General features: G+C 45.1%; 1 protein-coding gene across 1 annotated transcript; it reads left to right on the forward strand.

The window, feature by feature from the left end:
• The first annotated feature begins 200 nt into the window (after positions 1 to 200).
• Positions 201 to 26,053, forward strand: LOC136632272 (voltage-dependent calcium channel gamma-1 subunit-like). The gene is made up of 5 exons (XM_066607046.1): positions 201 to 303; positions 9,611 to 9,816; positions 13,168 to 13,314; positions 19,173 to 19,301; positions 22,438 to 26,053. The coding sequence occupies exons 2-5, from the start codon at positions 9,648 to 9,650 to the stop codon at positions 22,494 to 22,496; spliced, it is 504 nt and encodes a 167-aa protein (XP_066463143.1). The 5' UTR covers positions 201 to 303; positions 9,611 to 9,647; the 3' UTR covers positions 22,497 to 26,053.
• The last annotated feature ends 950 nt before the right edge of the window (positions 26,054 to 27,003 follow it).

Genomic DNA, 27,003 nt, shown 5'->3' on the forward strand with positions numbered 1-27,003 from the left:
TCTTTCTTCGTTTGAGGAAATATCTCGGTTTTATAAAAAGTCAAGACCAGATAGAACTTATTTGATGCTGGCCTGCAGTGACTGCCGTTGGGCTTTTCATCAGTTAGTAGGTTCTGTGGCTGCAAACTGTAGGGTTTCCTGCAATACAGCAGGTATATAAAGACCACCCTCATATCTCACACCATTTCTGTTAGTGATGGTATAAGGTGACACTTTTCTCAGTCGCTCCCCTATAGATAGTCACATTAACCAGCCAGACCACTCAGGAAGCCAGCTAGCAGAGACAACGCTCCCCCGAATAAGGTAACTGATCTTCATGCTGCTCTGAGTGCCTCTGGAGATGTAGCAGAGCTGAGTTTATCAGTTGGCATACTTCATATCGGATTGAATTATTTGCTGCTTTACATAGGACTGCAGCAAACCGAGGACTTGATCTGAACTCGCCAGTTATCACTGTGTGGGTCCAAAGATTTTACAAATAAACTCAGCTCTGCTACCTGGGTATGTATTAACCCCTTAAGGAAGCAACCTAGTTTGGTATTGGTACATCAGGGCATGACAGCTTTTCAAAAGCCATAATTTTGTTATTTTCCCATCTACACAGCCATAGGGGGCTTGATACTTGTGTCGCAACCTGCAGTTTTCATTGGCACCATTTTGGGGTAAATATACTGTATTGTATAACTTTTATTCTTTTTTGGGGGGAGGGGCGGACCAGGGTGAAACAGCACATCACTTCTACCAGTGTTTTTTTTTTGTTCATGGCATTCACCATGTAGTATAATGACATGATATCTTTTTTCTGCAGGTTGGTACAATTGTAACAATACCAAAATGATATATTTTTTTTAGGTTTTCCCACGTTTACAAAATTAAAACTCTTTTTAGGAAAATAATTTATTTTTGGCATCCCATACCTATTTTATTTATTTTATTTATTTTATTGACCTGAGTGAGGGCTTGTTTTTTGTGTGACACGCTGTAGTTTTTGTTGGTACTATTTTGGACTACATACAATTTTTTTGTCACTTTTATTGCATATTTTTGGAAGGTAAAATGAACAAAAACAGCATATTGGCTCTGTTTTCATTGTGCTTCTATTTCACAGTGTTTCCCACGTGGGCTAAAAAAAGAATGTGTGTTATTTATTGTAGGGGCCGTTACGGATCCACTGATACCAAACGTGTATTTTTTTTCTTCATATCTTGTTCAACAAGAAAATGAAAAACTGCACAAAAATGTTTTTTTTTAGGGCGCCCACCCACTGGCGTTGCCGATTTTCGTGCGTGAAAAACGCTGCGTTTTTCGCGCATTTTCCGTGCCTTTTTCGCGGCGTTTTCTGCGCCTTTTTCGTTAATTTCCATTGACAATCATGGGTGCATTAAGAGAAAAATAAGGAGACATATGCAACTGACAGTTCCTATGTGAAAAATTGCAACGAAACTAAAAAAAAAACCCCAAATGGACAAGAACACATTCTATGCTAATTGCTCTTCAGAAAAAACGCAAAACGCAATTTAGCATCGCAGGAAAAAAAATCACCAGTGGGTAGGCACCCTGAAAGTGTATATTTTGTCACCATTTCTTTTTACATTTTTTTGTGTCCCTCTGTGATGCTATGAGTGCTTACATAATACACTGCAGTGTTTCTGTACTGCAGTGTATTATTTCTTTACTATGATGGCAACCCATTGGCTCTGCACAATTGGATGGCATAGGGCCAATGACATCACAGAGGAACCTGACTCTCTCTGTTATCCGCGTACATTTCATGATCAACATTAATCACGCTATATAAAGGCCCATTTACCCGTAATGATTATCACTCAAAATTCCTTCAAATGACCGAAAATGAGCGATAATCGTTACATGTAAACGCGGGCATCGGACACTTTTCGTTTGAATGATGATTTCAACGAACTTAAAATCCATCATACAGCTACTGAGAGGTAAAGTAGTCACATTTATCTGTCAGTAGACTGCATGCTGTTATCTCCACAGGAGCCGGCAAATAACATTGCAATCTGCTGTCAACCGCGAACAGAACAATGCAGCTGTGATTAATTACAAGCTGGGCTCTGCAAACAGCTCCTGGAGGCCCTTTACATACAAATGAAGATGATAAAGTGTTAATGGACATTAATACTTTATGCAAATAGATTGCAAAATCTTTCAATCTTTCAGTCCTTTAAAAGGTTATCTTTGCATGTAAATGTGCCTTATGGGGTTATTGGTGATCTCCGCTGTTGCAGCAGGACCTAGGCTGTCACTTACAGCTGGATGTCATTGAGGATGGTGTGGGCTTAGCTCCTGAACCCATGCTACCTACATGCCAAACATATAGGGCACTTCTTGTTAACTGCTTCCCTCCCATGACATACGTGTATGTCATGGGCCGGTAAGTGATTAAGAATCATTTTAGGTCTATATCTGTTCAAAATGTAAGAGTTTTCTTTCACTGGCAAAAACAAAAAGCAAAGTTATATTAGGATAAGGTGAAGGGAGTATAATTGGGTGCCCATACGGGAAAAAGTCTCTGGCAATGGGTGCTAATCCAAACTTTCCCTAACACCTATTTCTGGCCCCTCCATAATTTTTATACATGTCATGTCTTCAATGTGGATGCACTGTACAAAGTGTCTCGTCTGCTGTTATGTGTATTAGGCCGCCTGCAGACGAGCGGAAATCCCGCCGCGGGATTTCCGCCGCTGAAAGTCTGCATAGGAGTGCATTACAATACGCACTCCTATGCAGACGGCCGCGGTTTGGCCGCGCGAAATCTCGCGCGGCAAACAAACCGCGGCATGTTCTAATTTTCTGCGGGGCACGCACTCACCTGGCCGCCGGCTCCGGTCTGCGCATGCGCCGGCTGCGCGGCAGCCGGCACATCAAAGAGCCGGGGCCGCCAGGCGCGGGTGAGTACGCGCTCGTCCCTGCAGGCTCTGGGGTCGGATCGCGCGGCGAGATTTCTCGCTGCCGGATCCGACCCGCTCGTCTGCAGGCGGCCTAACACAGCTGCAGATTGTGAGAGGTTAATGTCTGAAAGAGGCTGGGATATGTCTGGAAAAGTATCAATTTATGTCCTGTCATGTGGTATGTTAGACCCTATAAATTTGAGTGTCTCAGAGCAAGAAACGGCTTCTGTCACCTTCTACGACTGAGTGCGGAGTGGAGTGTCAGCCACATGGGGGTACCTTCAACCCTCATGTGGTGAAGTGATGGAGGAAGAGGAGAGGTATCCTGAGGCCTGCTATTCCAGGTAGCACCTCTAAGGAGCAACTGAAGAGGAGAGTCTGCCGTGCAGAGTGTCTTCAGGTGCTGAGTGAATGTCTGTGGAGTGTTTCTATCCCCATCCTTCTCCGGAGTGTTCCCTATCCAAGAGCAGTACCTTACAGATAATGTGGCCTGTAGGACCGGTGTCATCATGTGTCTCCTCCCTGACCTCACATTCTTTGTCTTTCCTGCACTGGCGTGTGTAATGTTATACTCTGACAAGCTTCAAGTAAAGTTGTTCCAGCCCCTGTCCGTTTCCAGGGACTGAGGTACTAAAGTTAATTGTGTGTGGGCTTCCTTCATTTCCCCGACCAGGATCCAACCGGTGTGTAAGGAACGGTGGCGTCACGCGTGACAAGTCTACAGTCCACCACACGTATACAGGTAACTGCTGTTCCAGTCTTGCCTCGAAGAGGCCTAGCAGTATTTGGGCCGAGGTTGCGTGCATCCCTCCGGGGAGGAGTCTGGTAGAGTCACCGTGACAAGTGCCAACTCTACCCCGCCAGCTGCCCAGCGCGGGCCTCGTGTCTAGGTCGCCGCTGGGATACTGCACTGGCTCTAGATTAAAGGGTTTGTCCTAAACTAAGATATTGCTAACCTAACCTCAGGATAGGTCATCAATATTAGAATATTGGAGGTCCGCTGCTTGCGACCCCCGCCAAGCAACTGTTTGAAGGCGCCATGGTCTCTTCTCGGGCATGTGATGTCACATTCCTAGGTCGCATGACCTGAGAGCAGCTCAGTCCGATTCAAGTCGATACCAGACAGAGCCGCTATACAATGTATTGGCGTGTGCACAGAGCTTGACTCTTTCTGGGTGCATTTCGCATTCATCTGTACCGGAGGTGCGTGTACAGAAAGAGTCAAGCTGTTGATGCACGCCAACTCCACCATACTAAAAAAAAGTCATGCAGCCTGTGATTGGCTGCATGGCACAACTACTAATTGTAGTGGAGCCCCTAGTCTCACTGAACGAGGGGCTAGTAATTAAGTAGAAGAAGCCTACGTCCAGGTGGTGGGGGGCTCTCAGTGCCTGGAAGAAGCGTTATACACAGGAAATGATAATGCATTTACAATAACCCCGGGTAACCATACTTTTACCATGCTTCCAGGAAATCAGCTGATCTTTCTTCACACTGACGGGTAAATCTTACATTGTACATCCTGTTATTTATATCAGTGACATCATCAGCCGCAACCATCAGCACGTCGTCAATATATCCCAGTTACAGTTGCATCCTGTATACTGTTGCAACCACATTATTAATGTAGTTCTGAAATGATGCCAAAAACCAAAAAAAAATGCACTTGCTCACTTGACTGTTTAGAGCACGGGTGTCAAACTAATTTTCACCGAGGGCTCGTCCACAGGAAAGTATTTGCGCAGCGTATTATCTGCGCAATTTTTGCGTGTGTAATATGCAGTGAATAGAACCCATTGATTTCAATGGGCTCGTTCACATGAGAGCATTTTTTCATGAGATGTGCAATTGTGTAAAAATATCCAAGGCCTGATCTATTTTAGTGCGTATTACACACCACAATAGGCCACTGAAGTAAATGGACGGGCGTATTTGCGCACCATTTCAGTGAGCCTGTGGTTTTTGCGTGCACAAATACGCAGTGTATTTGTGCATATAAAAGCATGCCGAAGCAGCCGAAAAACGCAGGCAGAAGCGATTTCTGGTTGTGCAAATGCACAGTGCACTTTTAGGCCTTAGTCACACGGGCGTTTTTTCGTGCGATTTGCGGATCGCATGACGGATGCGCATCCGCAAATCGCGTGACCGGGGCCAAACAAATCGCCCGAAAAATCTGCTCCTAGCCGCGTTTCATTAGAAACGGGCTGGAGCTGTCCAGCGCATTGAATTCAATGGAGCCGGCAATACAGCCGGCTCTATTGAAAGCAATGCGCTGCGGGCGAGCGCGGGATGAATTGTCGGGAAGGGCTTAAATATATAAGCCCTTCCCTGCAATTCATCCAGAAAAGTGTAAAAATAAAAAAATCTATATACTCACTTTGTCCCGGCAGATGGAGTTTAGAGCGGCCGGCCTGCAGTGGGTGTGAAGGGGGTGTGAGTCAGCCTTGCCCCTGATTGGCTCAGCGCTGAGCCAATCAGAGGCAAGGCTGAGCCAATCAGAGGCAAGGCTGACTCACACCCCCTTCACACCCACTGCAGGCCGGCCGCTCTGAACTCCGTCTGCCGGGACATGGTGAGTATATATATTTTTTTTATTTTAACACATTTCTGGATGAATTGCAGGGAAGGTCTTCTATATTTAAGCCCTTCCCGACAATTCATCCCGCGCACGCCGGCAGCCCATTGCTTTCAGTGGAACCTGCTGTATTGCCGGCTCCATTGAATTCAATGGGCAAACATCGTTCTTCTCTGCCACAGCTGTTACAGCTGCGGCAGAGAAGAATGATTTGTCTTCTATATGTTCTCAATGGGGTCGGCGCTGCTGCCGCCGGCGCCATTGAGCGCATATAGAGAAGAGAACAGGAATCGCAGATCGCAGATAGGTGCGATCTGCGATTTCTGTTCTATAATTTATCGGACGAGCGCATAAAAAGCGCTCATGCGTCCGATACCATTGCAAAGCAATGGTTTTAAAAAATCGCCGGACGCATGCGCATGCGCAAGTCGCGCGAAAAAACGCCCGTCTGACTAAGGCCTAACAACCGAAATGGGCTTACGCCCATGTGAATGAGCCCTAATAGTGACCACCATAGTGGCCACAGTAGTAATAATGACCCCCAAAGTGACTGCAGTAATAACAGTGACCCCCGTAGTATTAATGACCCCTATAGTGGCCCCAGTCGTAATGATTTCAATGACAGCTGCACCTGCAATTACGACCGCCAGCCACTACATAAGGGTCGGAGCAGCGCTTCTACACAGACTCCGGTGTATCTCGGCACTGCCTGGGAAACGCCTGGTTAAGGTTTAATGCACGGCCAACGGGCCACATAAAATGAGGTGGCAGGCCTTGTGGTTGGCAGGTGTGCTTTAGATACAGGACTCATAAGGAGAAGTCATATACTCATTTCTGTTGAATACTAAGAGCTGTCATAAGGAGGGAGCATATATATAGTAAGTTATTCTGACGGCGTAATCTTTATAATGACTATTATAATGCTTTATCTAAAGAGCTATAATATCTGATTGTAGATCGGGCTCAGGGAGGTTCTCACACTCACAACGCTGCACATCCTGTGTCATCTGTGGGTTTTTAAATGACACATAAGTGCAGTTTCTTATATATTTCAGACTCATATATGGTCTAAGGCAAGACCTCATACACATACAGCTTGTAGCTTAACCTCTTAGTGACCAAGCCTGTTTGCGCCTTAGTGACGGAGCCAAATTTTGGAAATCTGACATGTGTCTCTTTAACATAGAATAACTCCGTAAAGCTTTTGCAGATACAAGTGATTCTGACATTGTTTTTTCACCACATGTTGGACTTCATTTTGTTTTCCTACACCAAGCCAAGGACGCAAAGGCTCATGGGTGTCAGAATGATAGATACCCCCACAAATTAGCCAATTTAAAAAAATACACCCCTTAATGTATTCACTGAGGGGGGTCAGAAGTATTTTGACCCCTCAGTTTTATTTTTTCTCCTCTAAATTGCATTAACTCCTGAAATGAGACTTCAAATTTTTGGAAATATGTCATTTTAAAGACAGGTTTTTTTTCTATAGTGCACATGAAATAAGGATTTCCACCCCAAAATGGATACCCCTGTTTGTCCTGTGTTCGGAAACATACCCAATGTGGCTCAAATATAATGTCTGTATGCACAGTGGGGCCCAAACCGAAAGGAGCAGACGGTGGCTTTCAAAACAGAGATTTTGCTTGAAGGTGTTTTAGGCCCCATTGCCCACTTGTAAAGCACTTGAGCAGCCAAAACGAGAACCCCCACAAATGACTCCTTTTTGAAAAATAGACACGTAGCAAATTCATCTAAGGGTGTACTGCGTATTTTGACCTCACAGTTTTTGAGCGAATCCAAGCAAAGCAGAAGGAAAAAAAATATGATTTCCATTTTTTTGGCAATTGTGTCAGTTAAAAAACATTTTTTTTTTGTTGAGCACACATATGAATGAAGACTTTCATCCCAAAATGGATACCCCCGTTTGTCCTGTGTTCAGAAACATACCCATTACAACACCAATCTACTTACTGGATACATGGCTAGACCTGTAATAGAGGGAGCAACCTTAAGATTTCAAGGCAGAACTGAATAAATTCCAGACCCCGTTGCCCACTTGTGCAGAAAACAATTTGACTCCCTAAAAATAATCCCCCCCCCCCCCCCCGCACGCTTTTGGCGTTCCCTAAATCTTAGATAAAAGTAATAATGTAGAACTGTGTGGTATGTCGGAAAACAGGGGTAATTACAGAGGCTGGTTAGGATGGGCAAATGGGGCAATAAAAGCGGGTACCCCTCTTCCTCGCATGCTTGCTGCAAACCTAACACTTTTTGGGGGGGTATTTCTAGACCTCTGCAGCAGGGATGGGGTGTAAAGAGTGGCGCTCTGTGAGGCTTCCTAATCTTGCTGAGGTGCGGCGGTCTCACACAGAAGGCACTCAACAAGCTGGAACTGCAGGAAGGCGAGCGTTCCTGAGGCTTCTTATAAATTATGTATTACAGGTAGCGATCGGTATAATGCCAGGCTCACACGGCTGTATGTGGAATTTGCTTGCGAAGGCCCGCAGCAGATCTAAGCTGTGAGCCTGGCCGTGGCACTGCGTACGTCCGTGTAATGTACTGCGCGTAACTGGGTAGGTTGACACAGTGGTTCCACAATCCTTACAGTACATGGGGGATTCTGGTACCGCTATGGCAGGGGGAATATTAGAAAGACGGGAACTCACATTGTGAAGATACGCCAAGATTTGCTCTTGCCTTTCACATTGATGCATCATCTCCTGGAATAATTCAAGAAAACCTCCATAGTTGGAGACAGCGGGATCCATGGCTGCAGGGTAAGTCAGTGCCTAGAGGAAGACTGTTGGGGTTGTCCTTATCGGGATGAGTGCTCCGCTTGTAGGCACGGGTCTCCCTCTTCTGGTTATCAGTTCAGGGCAAGATATTTTCCTAGTTTCCATCCATATACGGAGCTGTTAATCTGGTATCTTACCTCCCACGCTGGGGTTGGCTGTCGGCCGAGCTGGATCGGATTTTCACATACCCAGTAGGTTGACACAGTGGTTCCACATCCACAGTCCTTGCACAAGCTAGAGGAGGTACAACAGGGTACTAGAGCCTCCATGTTGCCTGTATCACATCTTGTATCCAAGCTAGAGACGGTACAACAGGGTATTAGAGCCTCCATGCTCGCTTGTATCACATCTTATATCCAAGCTAGAGGTGGTACAACAGGGTACTAGTGCCTCCATGCCCACCTGTATCACATCTTGTATCCAAGCTAGAGACGGTACAACAGGGTACTAGAGCCTCCATGCCAACCCGTATCACATCTTGTATACAAGCTAGAGGTGGTACAACAGGGTACTAGTGCCTCCATGCCCACCTGTATCACATCTTGTATCCAAGCTAGAGACGGTACAACAGGGTACTAGTGCCTCCATGCCCACCCGTATCAGATCCTGTATCCAAGCTAGAGGTGGTACAACAGGGTACTAGAACCTCCATGCCCGCCCATATCACATCTTGTATCCAAGCTAGAGGCGGTACAACAGGGTACTAGAGCCTCCATGCCCACCTGTATCACATCTTGTATCCAAGCTAGAGACGGTACAACAGGGTACTAGTGCCTCCATGCCCACCCGTATCAGATCCTGTATCCAAGCTAGAGGTGGTACAACAGGGTACTAGAACCTCCATGCCCGCCCATATCACATCTTGTATCCAAGCTAGAGGCGGTACAACAGGGTACTACAGCCTCCATGCCCACCTGTATCAGATCCTGTATCCAAGCTAGAGACGGTACAACAGGGTACTAGAGCCTCCATGCCCGCCCGTATCACATCCTATATCCAAGCTAGATGTGGCACAACAGGGTACTAGAGGCTCTGATATTGTAATCACCTATTTATATCAACGTTACAATCACACAAAGAAAGTTTTATTCGATTTCCTTCTAGCGATTTTCTTTCTTACAATGAGTGTACATTCCACAAATATTATCGGAGTCTTACTATCATCTCGTTGAGAATAGACCTGTCTCACATAGGTGGTTTTGCGTTAGTCCCACAACCAAGTACTATAATACTGCCTATGTACAAGAATTTGGCTCTGCACATAAAACCCCGCTATCTGGATACAGTAACACATTACGACTCTCCTTTGTGTTTCTCCTCAGGATTTTTTGGTTTTTGGTGTTTACTACACAGTGAACAATGCTGTTGATGAATATCGTTGGACTCACCTGCTCCATTCTCGCCTTTGTTCTCGTGCTCACCGGGACACTCAGTGACTTCTGGCTGGTGAATTTTGGCTCAAACTTGTTCCATGCCGGACTGTGGCAAAACTGTACCAAAAATATATGTACTAAAGTAACAGAAAGCGGTAAGGAGTTCATTATGATGTTTTCTATCAGTGTTTATTGGGTATTATAAATCCATTCTAACTAAGGGAATTGTTGGTAACCCGGAATCCATGATGCTTTGCTGGAGGGATATGTGTGCGGTAAACCGCGTTTAAAGCATTAATATATTGTGTGACGTATGCAAGTGCACAACGAGACACCTGACATTGGAAGTGTAGCGGGGAGGTGTTAGTAGCCTGAGGGAGAGACCTGAGACAATGTACTTTGCATAATGTGCTTACTGTGTAGTGGCGTCAACGATGTCTTGCATCTCCTTAGGAGAGACGTGGCCCCTACAGGATAGAAACAGGTGAAGGCACCGTGTACTAGAGATTGTAACGGTCTATGGCCATATGGAGATAGTTGGGTGATTTGTTGCATACTGGATTGGGACAAGAGCCAAGACTGTGACTGTAACAAGGTCTAGAGGAAAGAAGGTTTCTACACCAACATAGAAGGGGGTTCTTTACTGTAAGAGCAGTGAGACTATGGAACTCTTTGCCTGAGGACATGGTGAAAGCAAACTCACTAAAAGACTTCCAGAGGGCCCAGACACCTTTCTTGAGTGATACAATATTATATATTATAATCATTGACAACTTCAGAAGGGTCGGTGATCTGGGGATTATTCCAATAGCCAGATTGGAGTCAGGAAGGTATTTTTTTCCCCCTTAAATGGGGAAAATTGGCTTCTACCTCATTGTTTTTTTGCCCTCCTCTGGATCAATATTGGAGGGTAATAGGCTGAATTGGATGTATATATCTCTTTTTTCGGCCTTACATACTATGTTACTATAAGATGCGAAGGTATTGTGTCCATATGGGGTCATGCCATTTGTCTGTTTTCAAGTAACATTCAAGTAATTTGTACCCCCCAATGTAGTGCTAAAATACAAACCGTTATTAAGTAAAGTTTGTAGTTTGAAAATATGTGCCACCACCACGCCATAGTACCATGCAACCTGCTCCAACTCCATATTGATATACATTGTACATGTCACTCAGAGGTTGTTGCAGGCAAATACAGTATCTAATAGTTCTAAGACAGCAGCACCATTTCTCTGACTACCTGATGCAAACTGTGTAATAGTATATATTAGTATATATTGATAGTCTAAAAGCCCATTTACACGCAAAGACAATCTTTCAAGCCATTGAAAGCTTTAGCGATCTTTTTGCATAAAGTGTTACTGGCCACTAATTTAATTAAATACGCTCTATCACATCGCGTTTTTGTGCTTTCGATAGACCCTATTTTCATGAATTTTACCAGTAATATTAACTTTCCGTTACTCAGGATTGCAGGTTGTTACTATGGTATATAGCTCAGTGTATAGGATTTTTTTTATTACCAACTATTCTCAAGGATATTTTTCTGGTGACATCCGGCATCTCCGTACTTTCTTTACAGCAGCCAAACAAAATATCAGGCAGTTAAAGATTGGTATGGTTCAATCCTAGTAGAGCAGCCGGTAAAGATGAAAGAAGGATATGCCAGCATCAAGATTGTTCTGGAGATGATGGAATATCATGTAGATGGATGGGTAATTTATGTGGATTTGAAAATAGTGAACTTACTCCTGGGCCAGCAGGTAGGTTACCTCTGGATATAAAAGGAATGGCCACCAAGAATCAGTTTGACGCCTGGTGACAAAACCGTCATTAACGATCCTCTGGTTGATAGAAAAAAATTGTCTTTTCCCCACTGCCTATAGAACTTGGTAAGATGAAGCAATTATGTCAAAGCCCTTTATCACAGTGAAGACTGCTTCCACCACGTGTGCTTAACCTTTCCAAGTCTCAGTGACGAGAAGAAAAAGGCAGGAATATTTGATGGACCTCAGCAGAGGCGTAACTTGAAGCTGCTGGGCCCCAGTGCAAAATCTGGAACTGGGCCCTCAACTATAAAGCTTCATTGATAGTATTGGTTTGCAATATGGGGAAGAGAGACTTTATGGGCCCCCTAGGACTCCTGGGCCGTGGTGCGACCTCTGCACCTTCTATAGTTACGCCACTGGACCTCAAATAAGAACACTTCTCAGGGATGCCCACTTCGTTACAAGAATGAATGCGGCAGAAGCTGGAGCTTGGGATACTTTCTTTAAGGTGCTGCAGAAGTTCCTTGGGAACAAGAAAGCTGACATCTACCAAGAGATTGTGGAGGAGCGGCTCTTGAGTTTTCAATCACATGGGTGTAAAATGAGTATCAAGGCGCACTACTTACATTGTCAGTTGGGGTGAATCTCCAGAGAACCTGGGTGATGTTAGTGAAGAGCAAGGTGACCGCTTTCACCATGATATTAAAGTAATGGAAGAATGCTACCAAAGCTGATGGGACTCCAATAGGATGGCAGATTACTGCTGGAGCTTGATGAGAGATGTTCCAAACGCTATGCATCACAGAATGTGAAAGAAGAGAGGTTTGTGCAGCCATAGCACAACCAAAATGAATAAACTTTTTGTATTTCCCTATTTTTACTTCTTCCACTATGAGCATAAAATTACAGTTTCCAGCAAAAATGCAATATCTCATATCTTGAAAACCTGATGTGATGGACACAATCTGATGACATATCTGGATTCAGCACCCCAAAATTAGCTAAAATCTATTGAAAAACCTTGTGCCAGTAAAATTGTGTTGAGTGGTGTTCTAGTTGACATAAAGTCATCTAGCTGAGTGATAAAATGATATCGGCCTGAAGTCACCAATAGGGGGAGCTCACTGCACACGCATCTGTACAACTCCCACTGAACCTAAAGGGGGTGCCCAGTTCCATTAAATGTTTTACCAATTGTTTAGAATGCTATAAAATAACAAACGCAATGCAATGAGTGCCAGTCGACAAATCATGTCAGTTATGGCAGTTGGCACATTTGTTTTACATGGGCCAAGAATCACTAGTATGGGGATGAAGTATTGTTACTGCAATTGTTCATCCCCATAATGCCGGCTGTACAACAGGGACGTCTACAGCTGACTACTAAATATTTTTATGCTTGCTAGAAAGCAGGGATAAGTAGACGCATGGGCATTCACTGGCTGATTATTGTCCCATTTCCACAGCCCAACCTACGATCGGGGGAACAAACTTTTGGATGAACATTCATGCCTGATAACCAGACTGTATAAAATGGCCTTGATACTCACCTTACCGATCCTGCATCGCAACCCCTTAAATACCAAATTTGTATGTAGTGAGCGATTCCTAATGATGGCTGCTCTCCGTCTGACATATCCCAGAGTAACAATCATAACACCGTGGTTATGAGCGGTCAGCGGGTCTACTATAGAAGCGTCATCTAGAACCTTGTCTATTTGTGTCTTCTTCCAGGAAACATCAATGCCACCCGAGGGCTCATCATCTTCTCCACTTCGCTTCTTGTCTTTGGGATGATATTTTCCTGTCTTACATTTGTCAAATTTCATGTAGGACGAATCACTGCCTGCCTTGTGTCTGCTACCTTGGAAAGCTTATCTGGTAAGTACCATAGTCATGTGTAAGTAGCCCTGTAATAGGGGCACTGCTGATAGGTGGTGCGGTGGTATGATATGACTCCTCCACTTGATGCCAAAAGGGATCACAACTAGAGATGAGCGAGTATACTTGCTAAGGCTCATTACTCGATCGAGTAGTGCCTTAGCCGAGTATCTCCCCGCTCGTCTCTAAAGATTCAGGGGCCGGCGCGGGTGACAGGTGAGTTGCGGGGGAGAGCGGGCGGGAGAGAGGGAGATCTCCCCTCCGTTCCTCCCCGCTCTCCCCCGCACCCCCCCCCCCCCGAATCTTTAGAGACGAGTGGGGAAATACTCGATCGAGTAATGTGCCTGAGGCCTTAGTCAGATGGGCGTTTTTTGCCGCGATTTGAGCATGCGCATGCGTCCGGCGATTTTATAAAACCATTACTTTGCAATGGTATCGGACACATGAGCGCTTTTTATGCGCTCGTCCGATAAATTATAGAACAGAAATCGCAGATCGCACCTATCTGCGATCTGCGATTCCTGTTCTCTTCTCTATATGCGCTCAATGGGGCCGGCGGCAGCAGCGCCGACCCCATTGAGAACATATAGAAGACAAATCATTCTTCTCTGCCACAGCTGTAACAGCTGTGACAGAGAAGAACGATGTTTGCCCATTGAATTCAATGGAGCCGGCAATACAGCCACTCCATTGAAAGCAATGGGCTGCCGGCGTGCGCGGGGTGAATTGTCGGGAAGGGCTTAAATATATAAGCCCTTCCCTGCAATTCATCCTAAAATGTGTTAAAATAAAAAAAAATTGTATACTCACCTTTCCGCTGCAGCCAGAGTCCAGCCGCGGCCGCTGTCAGTTCTCCTGAACTGCTTCTCGGCACTATTCAGCCGGCGGGGCTTTAAAATCCCCGCCTGCTGAATGATCTGCCTCTGATTGGTCACAGCCCTGACCAATCAGAGGCCGGTTTCACTCACACACCCATTCATGAATTCATGAATGGGTGAGTGACTGCTGCCTCTCAGCGCTGAGCCAATCAGGGGCAGGTCTGACTCACATCCATTCATGAATTCATGAATGGGTGTGAGTGAGACATGCCTCTGATTGGCTCAGCGCTGAGCCAATCAGGGGGCAGGTCTGACTCACACCCCCTTCACACCCACTGCAGGACGGCCGCGCGGAGCTCCGGCTGCCGGGAGAAGGTGAGTATATATATATTTTTTATTTTTACACATTTTAGGATGAATTGCAGGGAAGGGCTTATATATTTAAGCCCTTCCCGACAATTCATCCCGGGCTCGCCCGCAGCGCATTGCTTTAAATGGAGCCGGCTCTATTGCCGTCTCCATTGAATGCAATGCGCTGGACAGCTCCGGCCCGTTTCTAATGAAACGCGGCTAGGAGCAGATTTTCGGGCGATTTGCGGGCGACTTGCGCGCATCGGTCACGCGATTTGTGGATGCGCATCCGTCATGCGATCCGCAAATCGCGTGAAAAAACGCCCGTGTGACTAAGGCCTTAGCGAGTATACTCGCTCATCTCTAATCACAACCCAAATACGAGACCTTACCTATGGCCAAAGATGCTGTACAAGTTGGGGACCCATGGATATGAGGGCAAGCAGAGACATTGATTTATGAAAGGTGTACTGAACTGTGCAAAAGTTTTAGGCAGGTGTGGAAAAATGCTGCAAAGTAAGAGGACTTTTAAAGTTAGAAGAGTTAGTTTTTTTGGTAATGAACACAATTCTAAATGAACATAAATGAAGAAAAGAGAAAAATCAAATCAATATTTGGTGTAACTACTAGAGATGAGCGAACTTACTCGTTTAGGCCGTTTTTGCACTCGAACACCGCTTTTTCCGAGTAACCGACTATTCGGGCGAAAAGATTCTGGGGGGGGGCCAGGGGTGAGCGGGGGGCTTGCAGAGGGGAATGGGGGGGGGGGGGGGGGAGAGAGCTCCCCCCTGTTCCCCACTGCTACCCCCCGCTCCACCACGTCACCCCCCGCCCCCCCCCCCCCCCGAATCTTTTCGTCCGAGTAGTCAGTTACTCGGAAAATGCGGTGTTCGAGTGCAAAAACGCCCTAAACGAGTAAGTTCGCTCATCTCTAGTGACTACCTTTTGCCTTCAAAACAGCATCAACTCTTCTAGGTACACTTGCACGCAGTTTTTGAAGGAACTCAGCAGGAAGGTTGTTCCAAATATCTTCGAGAACTAGGCAGAGATCTTCTGTGGATGAAACTTGCTCAAATCCTTCTGTGTCTTCATATCATCCCAGACTGACTGGATGATGCTGAGATCAGAGCTCTGTGGGGCCATATCATCACTTCCAGGACTCCTTGTTCTTCTTTACACTGAAGATGGTTTTTAATGACGTTGGCTGGATGTTTAAGGTGGTTGTCCTGCTGCAGAACAAATTTGGAGTCAATTAGACAGCTTCTATTTTTGAAAAACTCTTACTTTGCAGCATGTTTTCCACACTTGCTAAAACTTTTACACAGTTCTATACATTAAAGTGACCCTTCGTTTTCAGGACAAAATTCTGTATTGGGCCCAGAGGCAGAAGGAGTTATATTACTAGATTTTTTTTTTCTGCAATCCTTTTGATCCGCTGACGCAATCTTCAGACTATCTAATCTCCACATTACATTGATAGTGTTAAACAACCAATGCACAATACCTGCTCTCTGATTAGCCAAAGCTGCTCATGTGATCAGCAATGACCACTCAGAGTAGTTCACAGTGTACATTAGGTAATTAGAAAATTGCAGCCATCTTGAACAGTCAAAAAGCAGGGCCCTGAACTGGTAGACTGGTGGGGTGGCAGGGAATAACTGCAGGCAGGGGCGTAACTATAGGGGATGCAGTTAGACCCGGGCCAAGGAGCCTTAGGGGGCCCATAAGGCCTATCCTTTCCATATAGGAAACCCAGTACTAGGAATAAAGCATTATAATTGGGCGACCTGTTACAGGTTTTGCATTGGGGCCCAGGAGCTTCATGTTACGCCTCTTCCTGCAGGTATTATAGCTCAGCCTCCTGGCCCCTCCAATTGTCTGTATATTAAAACTGAATAAGTGAATAATATTTTGGAGGATAGATGAATAAATGAGCCTATTAGTTTGGTGAATGATGAATGATTGAATGAATAGGTTGGAGGTTTGCTGAGTGAATGAATGGACGAATGAAGACAGGCAATAAGTGGCTAGTGGTATAAATTAATTAATATAGGGGTGGATAGCTATATGCAGTGGGTCTGGAAAGTTTTCAGATCCTTTCATTTTTTTTATATGTTATGTTGTGGTCTTGTACAAGTTTACAAAATAAAAATGTAGTTTTCCCCATCGTTCTGCACTCAACACGCCATAATGACAAAGTGAAAAACAGAATGTTAGAAATCTTTGTACATTTTTAAAAACTGAAAAACTAACATTTTGTATTGACATGAGTATTCAGACCCAGTACTTAGTTGAAGCACCATTGGAAGCGATTACAGCCTCCAGTTGTCTTGGGTATGATGCAAGAAGGTTTGCACACCTGGAATTGGGGATTTTCTGCCATTCTTCTCTGTCAGGTTGGATGGGGGCCGTCTGTGGACAGCCATCTTCAGGTCTCTCCAGAGATGTTCTATTGGATACAAGTCAAGGCTTTGGCTGGACCATTCAAGGACATTCACAGAGTTGTCTCTAAGCCACTCGTGTTTTATCCTGGCTGTGTGCTTGTGGTCATTGTCTTGTTGGAAGGTGAACCTTCTGCCCAATCTGACGTCACTGCAGTTTGGATCAGGTTTTCATTAAGAATATCTCTGTGCTTTGCTCCATTCAGCTTTTCTGACCGGTCTCCCTGTCCCAGATGTTATAAAACATCCCCACAGCATGATGCTGCCACCACCATGCTTCACTGAAGGGATGGTATTGTCTTGAACTCAGGAGCTCCTCTACTGCAAGCTACAGCTCTCCCTGCTGAGCTGTAAATTCCCCTGCTGAATCTCAGCCTTGTTCCTGTACTTCTGATCCAGTTCCTGTTTTGGCTCCACCCTGTTTGCTAATTGGATATGCTATAAAAAGCCTGGCCCTTCCTCCAGTTCCTTGTGAGATTATTGTGCTCCCAGCCAGTAGTCAAGCACTTCCACCTGCTGCTCCACTACCTAATATACCTACTTGTGTACCGACCTCTGGCTTCCCTGTCTATGCTACCCGTTGTCTCCTCTGTACTGCAAACTGATACCTACCTGTGTACTGACCTCTGGCTTCCCTGACTATGCTACCAGCCTGCTCCTCTGTACCGTGAACTTGTACCTACTAGGGTACCAACCTCTGGCTTCCCTGACTATGTTACTTGCCTGCTCCTCTGTACTGCAAATTGATACCTACCTGTGCACCAACCTCTGGTTTCTCTATGTTACTCACCTGCTCCTCTGTACCGCAAAGTAATACCTACCTGTGTACCAACCTCTGGCTTTCTCTGAGCACGCTACCAATCTGCACTGGTTACAGCAAGAGACTCTGAACCAGATCATTACAGGTATTGAGCAGATGCTGAGTAGAGCCTGGTTAGCTTCAGACATAATATTTAAAACTAAGGTCAAAAAGTTTAATCTTGGTTTCATCAGATCAGATAATCTTGTTTCTCACAGTCTTAGTCCTTTATGTGCTTTTTGGCAAAATCCAGGCCGACTTTCATGTGTCTTTTACTGAGGAGAGGCTTCTTTCTGGCCACTCTACCATAAAGCCCAGATTGATGGAGGCTGCACTGATGGTTGACCTTCTGGAAGTTTCTCCCATCTGCACACAGGATCTTTGGAGCTCAGCCAGAGTGACCATTGGGTTCTTGGTCACCTCTCACACCAAGGTCCTTGTCCCCTGATTACTGTCGAGGTTGTTCCAAACTTCTTCCATGTAAAAATTATGAGGCAACTGTACTCTTGGGAACTATCAGTGCAGCAGAAATGCTTTTGTAAGCTTCTTTAGATCTGTACCTCCACACAATGCTGTCTCTGAGCTCTACATTCAGTTCTTTCCTTCTCCTGGCTTGGTTTTGACTCTGATATGCATTGTGAGCTGTGAGACCTTCTCTGGACAGGGGTGTCTTTTAACCCTTTCCAATCCACTGTCTGACGTCTAAAGACATAATGATTTAAGGCTGTACAGCTTCGATGTTGGAAGACGTCGGTCGGGGTTCTCTTACTATATATTGCCAGCCTTTCTGCAATCAGGGCCTATCTAACGTGTCACCTCATGTAGTACTGGCTTTAGCCAGCAGATAGCGCCATTGAATAACAGCAGAAAAAGAGTAAGCCCCCTAGGAAAACCAGGATGCAAATTGGATTGGAAAGGGTTAAAATGATGTAAACTGAATTTACCGCAGGTGACTCCAATAAAGGTGTAGAAACATCTCAGAGATGTTAGGAGGCCCCTAGACGGAATTTCAAGTCTTATACCGAAGGGTATGAATACTTATGTCAATGCAAAATGTTAGTTTTTCATTTGTAAAAAATGTACAAAGTTTTCTAACATTCTGTTTTCACTTTGTCATTATGTGGTATTGAGTGCAGAATGATGGGGAAAACATTTTTTTTTAAATTTGCACAAGACCGAAAAATAAAGTGTAAAAAAAAATAAAAAATGAAAGGGTCCGAAGACTTTCAGGACTCAATGTAGATGAAACAGGACTCAAACAGATTTGTGGAAGCAGATCTGAATACATTAATAAAAATAGCTGATGAATGGATGGAAGAATATTCAAATGACTATGTAAGGATAACCAAACAAATGAATGAGTGGACATGGTACAGATATATTAGCCATGGGAGTTGGGTGTAACCATTTTGGGGGGCTCCTTCAAATAGTTTGTCTTATGTTTTACAGCCATTTTTCTTCTTATCGGGATGTCTCTGTACGTGTCTGAGACGTCCTATAAAGTCCTCAATAGCTCTTACAATTACCAATGGTCCTTCTACCTGTGCTGGACTGCTGATGTGCTTCTCATCATTTCAGGTTAGTCTGATGTGCCCTATCTGGAAAAACATGAAGCTTCCCTGTAAGATGTAATATATTATTTTGATGATGGGATGAATTATCAGGATTCTTGGGTTCAGTCTCTAAATTCTGTGTGTCTTGCGTCCAGTTTTGGTTGTGTCTGAAAACCTGTCCACGTCCAAAGACTATAAAAGGGTTTTCCCACCACAGACATTTATGGCTTATCTGCAGGTTCTCCTGCTTTTTCGGGCAGTAGGTTTCCCCTGACCACTGTTAAGCTGCCAGTACACATTCAGCAACTGTCGGATGAATGATCATTCAACAGCTGTTTCCCCGGCTCCTGCATACACATGAGTGTTTGCCTCATCTAAACATTTGTGTGTTTAGGGAGTCACAAGGTCATTAAAGGGGTTGTCCGGCCATAAACATCATATCTCATTACTTCTGTTTGTACATTTCCATGCACTTTGTAATGTACATTGTGCATTGAAAATGTTGCAAACAGAAGTTATTCACTTACCTTTAGGGTGGCCCCCCCTGTGTTGACCCTCGGTCGTCCGTGGTTACGACAAGAAATCGTCTGTATTTCTTGTCGGGCCGGCAGCAGCTCTCGTCGGCGCTGGAACGCACCTCTTCCCTTCCGCGCATGCGCAGTCCTTCGTTCTTCCGCCGGGACCGCTCTCTTTACCTAATCATCGCAGGGGACGCGCGCCGCCGGTCGGCGCATGCGCAGTACACTCACTTCCTGGTTTCATATACCAGAGCGGAGTGAGTGACTGCCTGCCGCTGCTGCTTGGAGAAGAGCCAAGGAGACACCATCGGGGCTTGAAAATTATGTGAAAGGGGAGAAAGGGAGTAGGGGGAGTAGGGGAGAAGGGGAGAAATGTTGGAGAGGAGGAGTTGGAGAGGGAGAGATGGATGGATGGATGTGTGCAGGGGGGGGTGGGGTGCAGTGATGTGTGTGTGTGTTCGTGGTGTCTGGAGACCGGCTGTCAGAAGTCCCGGGGGAAGGGGGGGTGTGCGGAGAGGGAGAGATGGAGGAATGGATGGATGGATGTGTGCAGGGGGGGGGGGTGCAGTGATGTGTGTGTGTGTGTGTGCACGGACCCGGCTGACAGAAGTCCCGGGGGAAGGGGGGGTGTGGAGAGGGAGAGATGGAGGAATGGATGGATGGATGGATGGATGTGTGCAGGGGGGGGGGTGCAGTGATGTGTGTGTGTGTGTGCACGGACCCGGCTGACAGAAGTCCCGGGGGAAGGGGGGGGGGTGGAGAGGGAGAGATGGAGGAATGGATGGATGGATGGATGGATGTGTGCAGGGGGGGGTGCAGTGATGTGTATGTGCATGGACCCGGCTGACAGAAGTGGGGGGGGGGTCATTGTGAGAGGGGCACTATGAGGGCATGTGTGTGTGGGGAAATGTTTTACTTTACTTTAGCAGGGGGTGGGGCCTGGGCGGGGAGAGACTGTAGAGCAGTTCAATAGAGGTGGGCGTGTCGTGGGCGGGGCTAGGATGTGAGCTGAGGGAAATCCTGCCTTTTCATGTCTCTTACTACCATCGGGAGCGCGCACACAGAAGAGGGAGAGCGCAGAGCATGTGAGAAGGCAGCACAGAGGCGCCATCTTTGAAAGCTGCAGTGAAGATCAGAATCTAAGGTAAGAAACTGACATTGCAGCTGATCTGCCGGCCGGTTTGAGCCCCTGTATGCTGTGTGTTACTATCCTTACTGAAAGGAAAGCAGCAGCATTATAAAAATTTTTACCCTGTGTGGCCGGACAACCCCTTTAAGGTTCTCCTTGTGGAAAGCACCTATAGAAAGTGGGAGGAGACTTATAAGGCCATGCCTGCTCCTCTGGGAAATATATGCAAATAGAAATATGGAACAATGCCTCTATAGTGACACCTATTGGAAGGCAGCATTCCTGCAAGTAACAGTCCTTGAAACAATGACTGGGAATATAAGCCAAAGCCAGAGTCTTCTCCAGAAGGAAAAGATAAACCATGTACAGATAGACTGTTTTAGGAGTGTTGCCCCTCATCAGTGTGCAGTAGGTGGTTGACTGGCTGAGAAGTCTATGACATGGGTCAGAAGGACTAAAGTTTCTCCTTAGGGAGAGCACCTAGTAGGTGTGAGGATACTTATAAGGGGTCAGAAACGCTCTTTTCTCCTTAGGGAGAGCAACTATATACTATAAACTAAGTGAGGAGACTCAAATGGCCACGCACGCTCCTCTGGGTAATATGCAAATAAGGGAGATGGAATAAATCCTCCACAGTGCCACCTATTGAAAGGCAGCATTCCTTCGAGTCAAAGTGGGACTTTTTATACAAGCCTTGTTACAATGACTGGGAATCAAAAGCAAAGCCAGACTCCATGTACATACAGCTGTTTCCGGGTTATTGCCCATCATCAGTATACAGTAGGAGTCTGGCTTTTGCTAGTGAGAGGCCAGGGACAGGGGTCAGAAACGCTCTTTTCTCCTTAGGGAGAGCAACTATATACTATAAACTAAGTGAGGAGACTCAAATGGCCACGCACGCTCCTCTGGGTAATATGCAAATAAGGGAGATGGAATAAATCCTCCACAGTGCCACCTATTGAAAGGCAGCATTCCTTCGAGTCAAAGTGGGACTTTTTATACAAGACTTGTATAAAAAGTCCCACTTTGACTCGAAGGAATGCTGCCTTTCAATAGGTGGCACTGTGGAGGATTTATTCCATCTCCCTTATTTGATACTTATAAGGTAATGCAAGCCTGATGTGTTTAGTGAGGTAAGTTGTAACCAGACAGTTCTGGCTGCGGCTTATCGGCTAGTAGGATTAGGCAATAGGCATTAAAACTCAACATCCCCTATCCTTCTTTCCCCCAACATTAGACAGTTATCCGGTGTTTTCCACAATGCGTAGGACTAGGCTGAGGAGCATTATGGAATCTGAAGCTAAATTATTAGGGCTAGGTATGTCTGAGCAGTGGCAGCCAGCAGAATTTTGAATGCAGCTCCGCATGTGAATGGAAACTAAACCTGAAAATAGCATAGACTGACTTTGTCCATAACTGGCTGGTAAAGTAGCCCCCACATCACTCACGGAGCACCAGTACTTGTTGTATAGATACACCATAAGCCCATGTTATATCTTGTGTTGTCTCTTCAGGAATTTCGCACTTCCTGGCTCATCAATCATCGCCATTACCTGGATATGACTCGGTGTAAACTCTGTTACCGGCCTCCGCTTCATCATTGTCCTCCTCCTATGAAACAGTCTCAAATTTCTGTGTGTGAACATTTATTTAGATCAAGAGGGGTGTCCTCTCTGCATCTGTATGTTATATTTGTGTCCCATCCAAACCAGTTTCATTTTAGCCTGATGAATAGTCGATAGAAGAACCTGAAAGCTTGCTGTAACATCATGTATTTTTGTTAACCATTAACCCTTTCCAATCCAATTTGTATCCTGGTTTTCCTAGGGAGCTTACTCTTTTTCTGACTTTGTACAATGGCGCTATCTGCTGGCTAAAGCCAGTACTGCATGATGTGACAAGTTGGATAGGCTCTGTAAGCAGAGAGGCTGGCAATATACAGTAAGAGAACCCGACGGATGCCTTCCAACATCGGAGCTGTACAGCCTTAAATCATAAAGTCCTCAGAGGTCAGACAGTAGATTGGAAAGGGTTAAAAAATATCATATCTACAAGATTACTTGGTTTCTCTTACTGAGAACAATCATATTATAATTCGAATCGTACATGGACAGGTATCTGTGTGCTCTCCAATGTGAGTTGCCTCTTGGACGCAACTTGCACACATGGGAAGTGTTCACCCAAGCTAATAGTACTTGACTGTCCTTCATGTATCTTATAATCAATGTCCCTTCTTCATTGCTTACTAAAATATCCCCTGTAATTGAGCTTCTCTGTGCATTACTGCCATGAATGATGCTATCAGCTAGCTGAGTGATTCCCTGACTCATAAGTCTGTAATGCTGGCCATAGATATGTAGTAGCTGTATGGCCAACCACCATCCGCCATGACTCCATCTATAAACAATTAGGAGATAAGTGGCTGCCAGGCATGATGAGCACTGCTTATCTAAAGGGAAAAAACAGCATTACAGGACAGGTTGACATCCGACAAGTTGGATCTTACTCATCAGCCAGTTCCTCGATTGTCAGCAGCTCTTCTTTATAATTGTTTAGGCCAGTTTAAAGAGAGAGCTATCACTGTGCAGAAGCCTTACTTATTGTCCTCATCATCCATATCCTCATCATGACCATCAGTTGTATATATTTATTACCAGACTCAACCCTTTACATGATGGAACAAGCTGATAATGGAGGAGGGCTAAAGGAACTGTCTCCCTAAGACAACCCCTTCCTAAACAAGGCGGAAGGATTCAGCTTCTGTAATCCCAAGTGATCAGCAGGCATATATCTGGCCTCAGACATCCGTAATACAGATCTGTAATACTGATGATTGAAGAGACGGATGCCGCTGTATTCTATTATATTTGCATTCATTAGTATTATTTTCAATTGTGCAGAAATTGTTTTGATTGTGCAAAAGCTTTAGCCAATAGGGAATAATATCAATAAGTGCATTTATAGATACATCCGTATTTTACGCCCTCTTCATAGATGTCAATGGGCTTTTTCCATCTGCAAGATCGATAAAAATAGTGCATGTTGCATTTTTTAAATACGTGTGTAGAACAGCGCCACCTGCTGTTTCTACTGAAGAGCCTTTCTGTGTCCAGTCCAGCCAAGGTGGTCCCATGTACTCAGTCTTGTTTCCGGCAGGGACACTGTCCCTCTCGTACCGCTTGCTCCTCATCTCTTCTGACATCAGAGAAGACGCAGCAACTTTAGAGGCAGCCGCTCATCACACCAGGGATCCCTCCACATACCCACCCAAGCAGAGAGGGGAGCAAGAGTGAGCAGGTAGAACAATTACTGAGGTGGACCTAGCATAGAGACAGTAGGTGGCGCTATTCGAACATTAGTTCTGGAATATCTGGGGTTATGTTTTGTTTTTGTTTTTTTCAAATAAATGTAAAAATAAAAATGTTTATTATTATGGGCTGGATTTAAAGGGGCCGTCCGGGACTTTCACTATTTACAATAGTTGATCGGCAAGAGTCTACCGATTGAGATCCCCCATAAAAAGATGATTACTGGGCTGCCATCAGTGCACACAGCGCTGGAAGCAGATATCACTGTCAACATTGTAGAGGCCAGGGTTGGTAGTGCAGGCACAGCTTCCAGTGAATTCAATGAGAGCTGTGCCTGCAGTATCAACCAGGGCTGCTGCAATACGGACAGCGCTATCTGCCTGCACTGACAGTGGGCCTGGCAAACAGCTGATTGGCGGAGATCTCGCATGGTGAACCTATCAATCAACTATTGATGACCTATTCTGAGGACAGATCATCAATAGTAAAAGTCCTGGAGATTCCCTTTAAACTATAAACATTATTTTTTGTGGTACAAGCCCTTTAACATAGGCCCATATTATGAACAGGAAAATACGGATTAAATACTGAAGTAAGAGGACCTTACAGCGACCCTCCGGGCCTGGAGAAGGACAGATGGCCGAACCGCTTCTCTGATGACCTGTGCATTGCAGGTATCGGTAGTCTGAGGCCACTCTCACACATGCATTAAGTTAAACATCGCTCTAAATTGCGGCATTTTACCGTGATTTCAAACAACGTTTTTGACCGCATGTCACAGCGTTTGACAGCACTTTTTAATGCACCCCATCATTGTGATGGGTAATGAGGTGCGTTAAAAAATGGGAAAATGTGGAAAAATAGAACAGACTGCGTTCAGAAATCACCGCGTTACAAATGCTGCGTTCAAGCGCAGGTCTGAGAAGCCCCATTAAAATCAATGGGAGCGTTGTCGGGGTTAGTGCGGCGCTCGGGATGCCATGCTAATCGTGGTAAAAAGCAGTGTGTGTGAGAGCGGCCTAAGGGGCTACATGCGGCTTTGACCGGCCGGCACGGCTCATGTGGGCAGCTCTGGTCAATCATGGCAGGTGTAGTGCCTTCTACTAATATACAGTGTGCTTCAGGTAGTCGGAGAAGCTGCTGCGACCATCTTTGTTTGTCCATGCCTGGAGGGTCGCTTTAATGCCACTTTCAAAAAGCCATATTTTGGTCAATATTTGGCATCAGTGTTTGTAAGCCAATACAGCATAGACATTGCAGAAAGGTTGTGAATTCCGCATCATCGCTTACAATGGTATGGGAAAAAGAAACATTTTTTAAAAATCTGTACTGCGCATGTCTGACGGCGGCTCGTCGCAGCCATCCGCAATTCAGATGACGCGGACGCCAGCCGGGCACAGAGTCAGATTCCGCTGCGGGCTCCTGCATACGTGTGCAGGCGGCCTTCTAGTGCTCTGTTACCTGTGAGATGTGCACCCATATACGTTCACCAACTTCAGGGCTGCCGTGTACATTTCCTTTCGATGTTTGCTGTTCGCCTGCAGGTTGGACTTGTTGGACTTGTTGTATTTTTGAATGCTGCCCTTCAATTCATTCATACAGATTTTTTTCCAATAAATTCTTTATTATGCAAATACTATACACAGAATGGATACATGAAGGTGAATAACACCATTGGCCCTATTGCCCACTACTTCTATAGATGTGTACTTTTCCATCCTTCGTTGCTTCTTATTTTCTTGTATTTGCTCTGACAATGTTATTCAATGTTTGTGTTTTTGGAAATTTAAAGAAAAAGATTAATTCTTCAATAAAGTTGTTTCTTTGCATTAATTGTAGTGATGAAAGGTGAGCAGAGTTTTTCTTTGAATATTTTCAACAATGTAGTAAGAGCACATTCGCCTCTCTATTGATATCAGTGGGATGTGTGGAAACCTAGAAGTGCCTCCTACTATTTTCACCCTCTCTGGTCAGGTACTACTTAGGGAATTGCCTATTAAGCAATAATATTTAAACATACATAGTAACATAGTATGTAAGGCTGAAAAAAGACATATGTCCATCCAGTTCAGACTATTACCCACCCAATGTTGATCCAGAAGAAGGCAAAAAATAAACAAACAACCCAATGAGGTAGAAGCCAATTTTTCTCATTTAAGGAAAAAATTCCTTCCTGACTCCAATCTGACAACCAGTATAATCCCTGGATCATCCACCATTCTGAAGTAATCAGTGACTATAACATATACTATTGTATCACTCTAGAGAGGCGTCCAGGCCCCTCTTATTATCGAGTTAGCCATCACCACATCCTCAGGCAGAGAGTTCCATAATCTCACTGCCCTTACAGTAAAGAACCCCCTTCTATGTCAGTGTAGAAACCTTCTTTCCTCTAGATGTAGAGGACACCCCCTTGTTACAGTCACAGTCCTAGGTATACATAGATGATGGGAGAGATCTCTGTATTGTCCCCTGATATAATTATACATAGTTATTAGGTCGCTCCTCAACTGGCTTTTTTTTATAATCTAAATAATCCCAATTTCGATAACCTCTCTGATTATTGCAGTCCACCCATTCCATTTATTACTTTAGTTGCCAGCCTTTGTACCCATGCTCTGATATGTCCTCCTTGAGTACCAATGCTCAAAACTGTGTGCCTATTGAGTGGACAATGTCTGAAAGCAATCTCTGCAGCAATAAAGATCCTTAAAAAAAAATCTTTTGCCATAACAATCATATGATATACTGCCAGGATGGAAGCTGGCCACC

This window comes from Eleutherodactylus coqui, chromosome 6 (genome assembly GCF_035609145.1).
Source record: "Eleutherodactylus coqui strain aEleCoq1 chromosome 6, aEleCoq1.hap1, whole genome shotgun sequence".
In the NCBI taxonomy this organism is placed as follows: domain Eukaryota; kingdom Metazoa; phylum Chordata; class Amphibia; order Anura; family Eleutherodactylidae; genus Eleutherodactylus; species Eleutherodactylus coqui.

Bases quoted from the DNA above. Each gene is read 5' to 3' on its own strand.
- LOC136632272 (XM_066607046.1), top strand. From the start codon at position 9,648: ATGCTGTTGATGAATATCGTTGGACTCACCTGCTCCATTCTCGCCTTT. The intron at 9,817-13,167 runs GTAAGGAGTTCA...GTCTTCTTCCAG, and splicing joins TACTAAAGTAACAGAAAGCG to GAAACATCAATGCCACCCGA. The intron at 19,302-22,437 runs GTTAGTCTGATG...TTGTCTCTTCAG, and splicing joins TGTGCTTCTCATCATTTCAG to GAATTTCGCACTTCCTGGCT.